Source organism: Ranitomeya imitator, chromosome 7, assembly GCF_032444005.1.
Source record: "Ranitomeya imitator isolate aRanImi1 chromosome 7, aRanImi1.pri, whole genome shotgun sequence".
Classification (NCBI taxonomy): domain Eukaryota; kingdom Metazoa; phylum Chordata; class Amphibia; order Anura; family Dendrobatidae; genus Ranitomeya; species Ranitomeya imitator.
The window spans coordinates 56,294,626-56,307,798 of record NC_091288.1 but is presented as its reverse complement, the minus strand read 5'-3'; the positions used below and the strand labels follow the sequence as shown (position 1 = coordinate 56,307,798).

The window sequence follows — 13,173 nt, the reverse complement described above, 5'->3', positions numbered from 1 at the left end:
GAGGCCTTGTGTAGCCAGATAATGACGCTGGCTCAACACCTCCAGCCTTAGGTGCTATTGTGCTTTTGCCACTACCACCAGATGTACCACCACCACCATCAGTACCAGCTGGCAACCACCGATCACGGGCTCTTCCACCAGATTTCCTCATTTTTTGGAAAATCTAACCAAAATAACAACCGTTATATGGTACTGTAAAACAAGGTAGAAGGTGTGTATAAATTTGTTGAGAATTTAAATCTCCCTTTTTTGGGGGGAGACTGAACCAAAACTCAGGCCCAGTGTATGTAACAACGCAATCTAAGTGGCAGAAAGTGGCTGGCTGATATACGACAAACTAACAGGACTGAAGTATAGCCACTTTGTGAGAATTAGAATCTCCCTTTTTTTTGGGAGACTGAACCAAAACTCAGGCCCAGTGTATATAACAACGCAGTCTAAGTGGCAGAAAGTGGCTGGCTGATATTCGACAAACTAACAGGACTGAAGCATATCCACTTTGTGAGAATTTGAATCTCCCTTTTTTTAGGGAGACTGAACCAAAACTCAGGCCCAGTGTATATAACAACACAATCTAAGTGGCAGAAAGTGGCTGGCTGATATACGACAAACTAACAGGACTGAAGTATATCCACTTTGTGAGAATTTGAATCTCATTTTTATTGGGGAGACTGAACCAAAACTCAGGCCCAGTGTATATAACAACACAATGTAAGTGGCAGAAAGTGGCTGGAAGATATATGAAAAAATACAAGGACTGTAGTACAATTTCAATCTCCCTACAATGATCTCAGGAAAAGTATGACAGCAATAAAAATGACTGCTGCACACAAAAGTGTGGACAAATAAACAAGATAACTGTGCAGAAAGGAGCAACAGGATTTTTGCTTTTAAAAAAGCAGTTGGTTTGCACAGCAGCGTGCAAACAGCAATGCAGCTATCAGGGAGCCTTATAAGGCAACCTAATAAGCTACAGAGATGATGCACAAAAATATAGCCTCCACTGTCCCTGCAAAAAAATGGTGGTGTTGGACAGTGGAAATCGCTACAGAACAAGCAGTTTGGGGGTTAATCTTCCCTTCCTAACTATATCCCTTCTTCTGATGAAGCTGCAGCAACCTCTCCCTATGCTAAGATCGGCAGAAGTAAGATGGCGGCCAGCGTGCACGCACCGTTATAGCCCCTGTGATGCCGCAGAAAGCAAGCCAATCACTGTCATGCCCTTCTGTAAGATGGTGGGGACCGAGACCTATGTCATCACGCTGCCCACACTCTGCGTCCTTCTTCATTGGCTGAAAAATGGCGCTGAAAGTGTCATACGAAACGTGACTTTTGCGCGCAGATCTCCGACCTCATGGCCGATCCCACACTAGGATCGGGTCGGGTTTCATGAAACCTGACTTTGCTGAAAGTCGGCGATTTTTTAATTTGTCCGATCCATTTCGCTCAACCCTAGTCACAATATTTTATGAAGAATTCCAGATGATAAGTGAGAAAAAACCCTCTGTGCGCCTACACAAAGAAGCGCACAAACTCAATTTTTTTTCCCCTAATCCTTTCTAAATGTATATGTGATGTTACGTAGGTCCATTAAAATACTTGCTAGTCCCCACATCGCTTTAGTCCTTTTCTGGATCACGCGAGCGCTCCTCATTTTTCCTAGCACAAGGACTGCTGTGCGAGTAGTGCTACTTCCACTAACATAAGCCTATAGAGCCTCAAAACAAGCCTCCATAGATTTACATTACGAAAGTGATTTCCAGTCCACCCATAAACCCCTGTGTTATCTGACCAGTTTGATTTGAAGCCATTTGATCTAGACAAAGAGTGGACCAGCAACTCAACCAGGGAAGACGGCAATCGGTAAACTATTTTAATGCATCTACACTACATCATATACATATTTAGAAAGGATTAGGCAATACAGTTTTTGCTGATAGTGCTTCTTTAAGAATTCAGAAGCTCATAAATAGAGTTGAGCGAATTTATTCGGATTCAGTTCTGAATATGATAGGCAGTGAATATTGCTTTTGCGATATTCGTCGAACACAGCCGAACGTCATTAGAATCAATGGGAGAAGAAATTACCGAATATGTTCGGAACCAATCAACAAACACACATTCGGCATGAATAGGGTACAAATATGGCACGAATATGGCAAATTCAGATTCGGCAACCGAATACGAACAAATTAGCTCAACTCTACTCATAAACCGACAATATGGGTTCTGACCATTTTATGGGTTCTTTACAATACAGATCAGTAATATAGCTTAGTGCATGTGTCATAATAAAAACATTTTGAAATTCTACAATGTAAGGCAGATGACGAAATCTTACCTGTTTGTGTGCGTGATCATAAGAATTAATATGGTTATCGAATTCCTGGTGTTTATAATATTGCTTATCACATAGTTCACAATAGAAATTTGCTTTCAGTGATTCCAATGCATTTCCTCTTGAATTTTCCTTTTCAGACAAGTCCTTAAAGAAAAGAAGTGAGATAATTATTGATTTGCTTAAGTGAACATTGCAACCCGTTAAGTAATTAAGCCAATGTGCTTAGACATGTGTTGTTTTTAGCAGCTCCAGCCTAATGGTTTTTGGCCTATTAGTAGGATCAATCTATAAAAACACAACTTCCGTACTGGTCCAAAGCATGGCTGAAAGATTGCTCTGACGTAAAACGCAATCACATTGACTTTGACTATTTTTAACAGTTTCCTTCAACCCCTACCACCTTCCAAAAATACTACACAGATAATGTATACACAAGAGCTAATCAAACTCTCAAGCAAATCTCTATTTTTTCTTGATCTGAGAGCTGCTTGATCTTTGCAGAACCCAATTATTTATCATGTTTACTTATATAGCGTCATCATATTCCGCAGTGCTTTACATACATTATTGTCACTGTCCCCAATGGGGCTCACAATCTAAATTACCTATCAGTATGTCTTTGGAGTGCGGGAGGAACCGGCGAACCCAGAGGAAACCCACGCAAACACGGGGAGAACATACAAACTCCTTGCAGATGTCCTTGAACGCGGTGATACCAAATATGTGCATTTTTTGTTATTGTTCTATTTTGAATGGGTTGAGAGGGGGATGATTTGAACATTTATTTTTTTAATTTTTTAAATATTTTTAAAAACATTTTTTCTTTACTTTTTACTTGCTTCAATAGTCTCCATGGGAGACTACTAGCTGTGATCATGCGGTCGCCTGTGCTACAGCCCTGCTCTGAGTAGCAGAAATGCTCACTTGCTATGAGCCGTGACTGGTCAACTGCTGCACTAAGTTTCTTTGGCCGACCACTGCATCCATGGTCCTTGATGTTGCCTATTTTTTGCTGTTGCTTCATTAAAAGAGCTTGAACAGCACATCTTCAAACTCCAGTCTGCTTTGATATCTTTGCCTGGGAGAGACCTTGCTGATGCAATATAACTACCTTCTGTCTTGTTGCTTTGCTCAGTCTCGCCATAATGTATGACTTGTGACATCAAATAAGAACAAGGAGTCCTGGAAGTGTTGACTTGGCCCCAACAGATTCTTGATCTCAACAACAATGAGTCTGTCCGGGATTACATGAAGAAACAGAAGACTTTGTGCAAATCCACAGATCTGTGATTAGTTCTCTAAGAAGTGAAGGGGTGGTCAAAGCAAATGTTGATTTGATCTAGATTTCTCTTTTGCCTGGCTTATATTCCTGACAGTAAGAAATCCTAACACTTAACCATCCAAATTGAGGTCAAACCGATCTGTTTTTCCAGTGCATGCAGTAAACAAAGACTGACAATGCAATGTGAAAACAGGTCATAATAACCTATGTCAAGATCTATACTATTATTGTCTCTATGTCCCTATCATAGCGTTTTATATATATTTTAATTATAGCTTTCTACTATCAATATTTAAATGTACATTTTTACTTTCTCTTTAAGGGCTTGCTCACATGCAGGGGCGGATTATCAGAGGGTCAATATGGGCGGTAGCCCAGGGCCCAGTGGTCGGGGGGGCCCTGGGCTACTGCAGAGATTGACCCTCTGCTAATCATCTGTGAATGCCCGCCGCCGCCGGCATTTATGTGCCCCCATACCCGATGGGCAGAGAGAGGGGGCCCGCATCGGGCCCCTTCTTATCTGCTCACCGGGCCCCTTGCAGCGCTGCGGCGGTTTCCTATTGACGTGCGGGCGATAGTTAACAACAGCCGCCAGCCAGTTGGAGGCTGGCAGCTGAAGTCAGCCGCAGCGCACACGTCGCCGGCGTCTGACGTCATTGTCAGTCGCCGGCGAGTGTGCTCTGTTGGAGGGAGCTCGCCGCTGGAGTGCGGACAGGTGAGGAGATTGTTTTGTTTTTTTTTTGTTTTTTTTTATAACGGTGGACACACTGGGGCAGATTGCTGGAGGACGCTGGGGCAGATTGCTGGAGGACACGGGCAGATGGCTGGAGGACACTGGGGCAATGCTGGAGGACACTGGGGCAGATTGCTGGAGGACGCTGGGGCAGATTGCTGGAGGACGCTGGGGCAGATTGCTGGAGGACGCTGGGGCAGATTGCTGGAGGACGCTGGGGCAGATTGCTGGAGGACACTGGGGCAATGCTGGAGGACACTGGGGCAATGCTGGAGGACACTGGGGCAGATTGCTGGAGGACGCTGGGGCAGATTGCTGGAGGACGCTGGGGCAGATTGCTGGAGGACGCTGGGGCAATGCTGGAGGACACTGGGGCAATGCTGCAGGACACTGGGGCAATGCTGGAGGACACTGGGGCAGAATGCTGGAGGACGCTGGGGCAGATGGCTGGAGGACACTGGGGCAATGCTGGAGGACACTGGGGCAGATTGCTGGAGGACGCTGGGGCAGATTGCTGGAGGACACTGGGGCAGATTGCTGGAGGACACGGGCAGATGGCTGGAGGACACTGGGGCAGATGGCTGGAGGACACTGGGGCAATGCTGGAGGACACTGGGGCAGATTGCTGGAGGACACTGGGGCAATGCTGGAGGACACTGGGGCAGATTGCTGGAGGACGCTGGGGCAGATTGCTGGAGGACGCTGGGGCAGATTGCTGGAGGACACTGGGGCAATGCTGGAGGACGCTGGGGCAGATTGCTGGAGGACGCTGGGGCAGATTGCTGGAGGACGCTGGGGCAGATTGCTGGAGGACACTGGGGCAATGCTGGAGGACACTGGGGCAATGCTGGAGGACACTGGGGCAATGCTGGAGGACACTGGGGCAATGCTGGAGGACACTGGGGCAGATTGCTGGAGGACGCTGGGGCAGATTGCTGGAGGACGCTGGGGCAGATTGCTGGAGACACTGGGGCAGATTGCTGGACACACTGGTGGTAATATGCTGGACACTGTCTGGGGGTAATCCTGGACACACTGTCTGGGGGCAATATGCTGGACACACTGGGGCAATATACTGGACATACTGGGGCAGATTGCTGGACATAATGGGGGTAATATGCTGGACACACTGGGGCAGATTGCTGGACACACTGGGGCAGATTGCTGGACACTGGGGCAATATGCTGGACATACTGGGGCAGATTGCTGGACACACTGGGGGCAGGACTGGAGGCATGGGCAGAATGTAGACACGGGGCATGATTGGAGACACCGGGCAGAATGAAAGACATGGGGCAGGATTGGATCCTGGGGCAGGATGGATACGATGGAGACATATGGGGCAGGATGTGGAGATCATATGGGGTAGAATGGATACTCATGAGGGCAGGATGCGAGAACATATGGCTGGAGCCAGGAATGAGACACACGGGGCCAGGGTGGGGAATATTATTACCATAGGGGCTAATTAAGGGATATTATTACTGCAGTGATGTATTTATTTTATTTTTTGAGTATACTGTTTTAAATGGGGGGGCGGTCCTGTTACTGTGTAGAGTGACACTATGTCGCCTTTTTTTCTTCATGTGGTGTAATGTAGAAGTTGTGAAAAATTAAGTAATGTGTTCTGCAAGCGGAGCTCGAGATAACTATTATTTCCTGCAGAAACGAGTCCTGGCTGGAAGAAATGATGGCGGTCTGTGCTGGATGAAAGATGAAGGACTTCACCTAGAGACGTCACTGGTGAGTCAGTGTTACCTATACACTGACACTATACACTGTATACTATATACAGCGGTCCTGTGTACAATGTCACCAGTGATCACAGTATTACCTATATATTATATACAGAGCTCCTGTGTATAATACCACCAGTGATCTCTGTATTACCTCTACACAGACACTGCATACTAAGTACAGATCTCCTGTGAATACTGGCACTTATGGTAATAGTATTGTGTTTTTTTTTAATTTTTATTACTGATCAGTATTGTAGTATTCAGTCACTATTGTGGTGGTAATATGTGGACTGGAAATGGTGTTTTGGTATTTGTCCCTTGTATGTACTATTTGGTCACCAAGTGGTGGTAATATGTGGTCTTGACATGGTGCGGTGGTATTTGTTCCTTGTATGTGATATTATTCGATCACTGTGGTTGTAATTTGTGGTCTGGTCATGGTGCGGTGGTATTTGTTCCTTGTATGTGATATTATTCGATCACTGTGGTTGTAATTTGTGGTCTGGTCATGGGGCGGTGGTATTTGTTCCTTGTATGTGATATTATTGGTCAAAATATACCTAAATTGTATTGCAGATTTTAACAAATATTTAATAGGTTACAGTAGAGTGGGGCCCGGACATTTTTCTGGAATAATCTGGTTCGGGTATATCATGACTCCCGTCACATGACTCCCGTCACATGACTCCTGTCACATGACCCCGTCACATGACCCCCGTCACATGACCGGGGGGGCCCACAGTGTCTGAACAGCCCGGGGCCCTGGCTACCCTTAATCCACCCCTGCTCACATGAGCGTATACATCGTGCGAGTGCTATCTGATGTTTTATCGGACATCATTTTGTAATCCATTTGAACACTAAGAAACAAAAAAAAATTACTTTAAAGGGAATCTGTCTCCTCATTTTTTCGCATATAAACTGCGGCCACCACCATTAGGCTGCTTTCACACATCAGGTTTTTTCTTTCAGACACAATCCGGCAGTTTCAGGCACAATCCGTATCCGTTTTTTTCTTATGCCGGATCAGTTTTTTTCCCATAGAGTTGTATTAGCGCCGGATTGTGCCTGAAGGACATGCGTTTCATCCATTTTGTGCCTGATCCGCCCCTTCAGGCTTTTTTGCTGGACACAAAAACGTCTCCTGCAACGTTTTTTGTGTCCGGCGAAAAAGGCTGAAGTGACGTTTCAGGCAATAAACGCATGGAACTGATGTGTGAATGAACGTATCCGGCGACCGAATCCGTTTTTACACATTGAGCATGCCCAGAAGCTTTGTTTTTGATTGTGGCACGAAATCTCTCTCTCTCTCTCTCTCTCGGCAGTCAAAAACCATGCGCCATACAGAGAGCTGGATCCAGCTAAAAAAACGGATCCGGTGCATCAGTTTTTCACAATTTACGCCGGATCCGTTTTTTAGCAAATTTGCCGAATTTAGCCTGAAACCAAAAACCTGATGTGTGAAAGCAGCCTTAGGGGCTTATCTACAACATTATGTAATGCTGTGTATAAGCCCCCGATGTATCGTGAAAGATAAGAAAAACAAGTTAGATTATACTCACCCGGGGGCGGTCCGGTGCAGTCCGGATCCGATGGGCGTCGAAGGTCCGGGGCCGGTGCCTCCCATTTTCTTTCGATGACGTCCTCTTCTTTGCTTCCTGTTGCGACTCCTGTGCAGGTGTAATTCTCTGCCCTGTTGAGGGCAGAGCAAAGTACTGCAGTGCGCAGGCGCCGGGAAAGGTCAGAGAGGCCCAGCGCCTGCGCACTGCAGTACTTTACGCTGCTCTCAACAGGGCAAATCAGTACGCCTGCGCAGGAGCTGCAACAGGAAGCAAAGAAGAGGACGTCATCGCATGAAGATGGGAGGTGCTGGACTAGGACCTTCGACGCCCATCGGACCGGACCGCACCGGACCGCCCCTGGGTGAGTATAATCTAACTTGTTTTTCTTAGCTTTCAGGATACATCGGGGGCTTATACACAGCATTACATAATGCTATAGATAAGCCCCTAATGATGGTGGCCGCAGCTTATATACTAAAAATGAGGAGACAGATTCCCTTTAATAGTTTCTGCATTGCTGAATTCCATGGTCCTTTTATAGATGTAAAAGTAGTTGTAACTTACTTTCCAGTTTATGCAGCAATTTTCTACCTTGAAGCATGATCTAATATTGAATCTCATCTGGCCACATGCCTGAAATACACTCTGTTCTACTCTAAAATTATTCTTTCTTTTTTTTCACCTTACCAATTTTGATTACAGAACAGATATCTGGCACTTTGCCTTTATGCCAAAAGGTGTTTGTTTTGTTGTTTTTTTTAAGCCAAAGTCCAAAATCTTTTATTAAATATTGGCAAGTTTCTCAATAAGGTGATTAAATCTATTATTCATCCTGGATTAGTTATGCTTTACACTTTGCAAAGCCAAAGCTATCAATCTACGCATAATAATCTAATTATAAGAATGGAAAGCATAGTGTCGGTGGAATGGTTTATGATTTGACTGCACCATGCCGTGATGGGCGCGACGTTTATAATGAAAAGTGGTTTAAAAGAGACTTAGAGAAATTAGACGACCACAAATGGTAGATCAATGAAAGCAACTGATAGGGTTAAAGGCAATGTATCACGAGAAAATGACATTCAGTGTTCTCACAAGTTTCAGTATTAATTCTAGAAGAGTAGTAATGGATACCAAAGCCTAAAAACGTCACGTAAAAAAAAAGAAAAATGAAGATTCAAGAAAATATGCAGATCAGTAATATAAAAAATCAAGTCCTTACATGTAGAAAGATATAAAGAGCAGCTGGAAGCTGTAAATCACTATCTGAGTTGCAGACAGGAGTTTCTTCAATAGAATACAACCCATACACAGTTGTAATAAGATCGTCCCTCACCTGGAGCAGCACATGTAAAATTGCAGATTTACCAATAAAATGTCTACTGTATGTTGTGTGATTAAATCTTCCGGGCCATCAAACATGCTGCACATCGGGACTGTCTCTGCCATTATATACCATATAGAAAATATTGTAACCTGTGACCACTGATACTTGAGGGAGATTTCAGTGTTTAATGGGGATTTGTGACAATTCATGCCTGCGATATTCCATTTCTGAAAGTAGACAGTCTGTCTGTTGAAAAAAATGCAGCATGCCCAAGTTTGATCCAATGTTTGGTTCGCACACGACCACGCAAGTCAATGTGTCCGTGGAAAACATTAGACTGCACTCGGATGACATTTGAGCGCAGTCCGATTTCCACGGACTGATAGAATGGAGAAGATGGAGAAATTTTGTTCTCCATCATCTTCTCATCCAAGAGAATCAGATCACACTATAATCACACTCTAATCAGAGTGCGATTCGCATAACTGACCCAATGCTGTCGGATGAGAGAATTTACGCTCATGTGATCTTAGCCTAACGGTCACCTATTTGCACATCTGAATTACGAACTTATGTTATTCTTAATGTTAGTCTATGGCACCATCTCACAATCTATATGTCAATATTAGTGTAGTATCAAAGAGCATATTTGCAGGCAGCCTTTAGTGCAGTCTGTCTGGTCTTTTCTCTCATCTTCACCAAGAAATCCACTTTGGAGATAATAACTTTTAAAATAAAATCATGTGGAATAAATAATGTTGATTGAAAGCTGAGGTGGGAATATACTTTAATCGAACCTGTCATCATAGAAAACGCTATTTATTTGCAGATAAAGGGTTACTGTGCAGGTAAATAGCGCTACTGCACAGACACCTTTCTGAAAGTGCAGGTGCTGGGAGAAAATGGACTTATTTCCTCCTAGGAGCTGCTGGCTTTCAGTCATAGGGGCGTGAATGGAGCAGCTAAAGTCATCTCCCACAGCACCACTCACTGTATACAGCAGTAAGCACGCCCTGGCACTTTTATTGACGGCTTCCTCTGCACAGAGGCAATGAACCAGCTGTAACTCAAAGTGTTGTGGCGTTCTTAACACTAAATAAAAGGGCCCATACCTCTGCAACTATATGGTGAATACAAAAAAATTACGGAATACTTAGGGGAACAGCAGGGATAAAATAAGAGCAAAAAACTGCTACTTTTGACTTATTGACAGGTCCTCTTTAATATATAACACACAGATCTCTGGTGCCACCACTAGAGGGAGCCGGCTGCATACTTACTTGTTATTGACCTAAGTCTTACAAACAAGAGTTCCAAATACTATGGAATTGGAGCGATTTACAAAATAATAGATAAAAGAAAGTTACTTCAAAAGATCTCAGAAAGAATAAGAAAATGCAATCTTGTAATTTTCACAGTAGTTACTGGGAATATATTATAGTCATACTTTGTGTCTTTCCAGGATGAGTTTACAGAGGTTTCCTCATTAGCAGAAGCAGAATTATAATGACTGCGTAGCACCTCAAGGCACAGTTGATAACACGGGGTCATCCAATCACAATAGGAGATGTCACAGATGATCTCGATCCCCTCTGTTCTCAATTACTTTTGCACATGCTCATTAGATGCATCAATGCAAAAGATAGGGTGAGGCTAATGTAGGTGTGCATTTCCTAAAGCTGCAGGAAGATAGAGTCTAAAATGTATGAAAATTTCAAGATTTCTATTTTATATTTCTAATACACATTATAAAAAAATGCTGCTATTTTTTATTTTCTTTTTATAACCTAATTTAACCCCTTCATGACCGGGGGATTTTTCGTTTTTCCGTGTTCGTTTTTCGCTCCCCTCCTTCCCAGAGCCATAACTTTTTTATTTTTCTGTCAATTTGGCCATGTGAGGGCTTATTTTTTGCGAGACGAGTTGTACTTTTGAACGACATCATTGGTTTTAGCATGTCGTGTACTAGAAAACGGGAAAAAAATTCCAAGTGCGGTGAAATTGCAAAAAAAGTGCAATCCCACATTGGTTTTTTGTTTGGCTTTTTTGCTAGGTTCACTAAATGCTAAAACTGACCGGGCATTATGATTCTCCAGGTCATTACGAGTTCATAGACACCAAACATGACTAGGTTATTTTTTATCTAAGTGGTGAAAAAAAATTCCAAACTTTGCTAAAAAAAAAAAAAAAAAAATTGCGCCATTTTCCGATACTCGTAGCGTCTCCATTTTTCATCATCTGGGGTCGGTTGAGGGCTTATTTTTTGCGTGCCGAGATGACGTTTTTAATGATAGCATTTTGGTGCAGATACGTTCTTTTGATCGCCCGTTATTGCATTTTAATGCAATGTCGCGGCAACCAAAAAAACGTAATTCTGGCGTTTCGAATTTTTTCCCGCTACGCTGTTTAGCGATCAGGTTAATACTTTTTTTTAATTGATAGATCGGGCGATTGATTTATTGATTTATTTTGATTGGGGCGAAAGGGGGGTGATTTAAACTTTTATGTTTTTTTTATTTTTTTCACATTTTTTTAAACTTTTTTTTTTAACTTTTGCCATGCTTCAATAGCCTCCATGAGAGGCTAGAAGCAGGCACAGCACGATCGGCTCTGCTACATAGCAGCGATCTGCTGATCGCTGCTATGTAGCAGAATTGCACGTGTGCTGTGAGCGCCGACCACAGGGTGGCGCTCACAGCGACGGGCAATCAGTAACCATAGAGGTCTCAAGGACCTCTATGGTTACCATTCACAAGCATCGCCGACCCCCGATCATGTGACGTGGGTCGGCGATGACGTCATTTCCGGCCGCCCGGCCGGTAGTTAAATGCCGCTGTCTGCGTTTGACAGCGGCATTTAACTAGTTAATAGGTGCGGGCAGATCGCGATTCTGCCCGCGCCTATTACGGGCACATGTCAGCTGTTCAAAACAGCTGACATGTCCCGGCTTTGGTGCGGGCTCACCGCGGAGCCCTGCATCAAAGCAGGGGAGCCGGCATCGGACGGTATAGTATGTCTGATGCCGGTAAGGGGTTAAACAGTGGGTCATTTTCTGATAATAGCTTTGCATTAAATATAGAGGTATTGCTTAAAATAATACAGAGAATAAAACATGACACAGTGTATTCAGTGATAAACTTCAGACGTTTAAGTTTAGAGATTAAAAGGAGCATTTTGATTTAGAGAATTATAATTTGAATCATTTCTGTGCTAAAAATCAATATGCAATTTGAGCTGAAATGATTACGCAGCATATTGAAACACAGAAGTGTCTGATATAGTGTAGTGTGACATAAAACTAATAAACCTACTGACTTTTCATAATTATTCATAAATCTAAATATCTATCCATTATGGATTGTGTCCAGGCACTTACTGCAACACTGCAGAATGGAAATTAGAGTTGAAGAGAACATTTCATTATGTTCCGACCGATCATTTATTACATCTGCAGAGGGCTTTACTTGAGAATTTTACTTTTTTTTGAGCAAGGAAGGAAGACTGCATAATATGGAGTTTATTATTATATGATATATTAAAGGGGTTGTACGTTACATAAAACACCCTGTATAAATATATATATTTATAAGTCCCTACCACATTTGTAATCCTTCTATATTATTTCTAAACACTCTTTTTCGTTGATTACTTTGTATCTCCATTCATACTGCACACACACACACACAAATGATACACCATTTGAAAGGTAAATTTGCCCCCTTCAGATCACAAAATACAGTTTAAACATTAATTTTCATAAACCTGCAGTAAGGAAAAATTACCTGCAGGTGGCACCACACTACCCCAAAGCACACTACCACAAAGCTGCTTACAGACATCACAAACAAATCCTAACATTTGTCTTGGGGGCTTTCCAGCTTGCCGAATTCCTTGCCTAGCTGATTTCAGGCACATTGGAGGATAGCACAATTCACTGCAGGTGAGTCACATATGCAAACACATTTGTAAACATGCACTGCCCATTCAATTGCACACTTGCTCCGTTTATACTCCACCAACACATAAATATGATACATCATTTCAAAGGTCAAATTACCTGCTGGTGGCATTTGCCTTGGGGTCCTTCCAGCTTGCTGAAGTGCTTGCCCAGCCTATGTCAGGCAAATTTGAGGATTGCACACCACTGCAGGTGAGTCACATATGCAAGCACATTTGTAAATATGCACTG

At 43.3% G+C, this 13,173-nt stretch overlaps 1 protein-coding gene across 1 annotated transcript in view; it reads right to left on the bottom strand.

Moving 5' to 3' along the window:
- The window catches only part of ZNF804A (zinc finger protein 804A), a 204,816-nt gene that overhangs the window by 55,788 nt on the left and 135,855 nt on the right, over positions 1-13,173 (bottom strand). Inside the window, exon 2 of the mRNA XM_069735555.1 lies at positions 2,342-2,485. Coding sequence (XP_069591656.1) covers positions 2,342-2,485 — 144 coding nt within the window. The remainder of the gene's footprint in view (positions 1-2,341; positions 2,486-13,173) is intronic.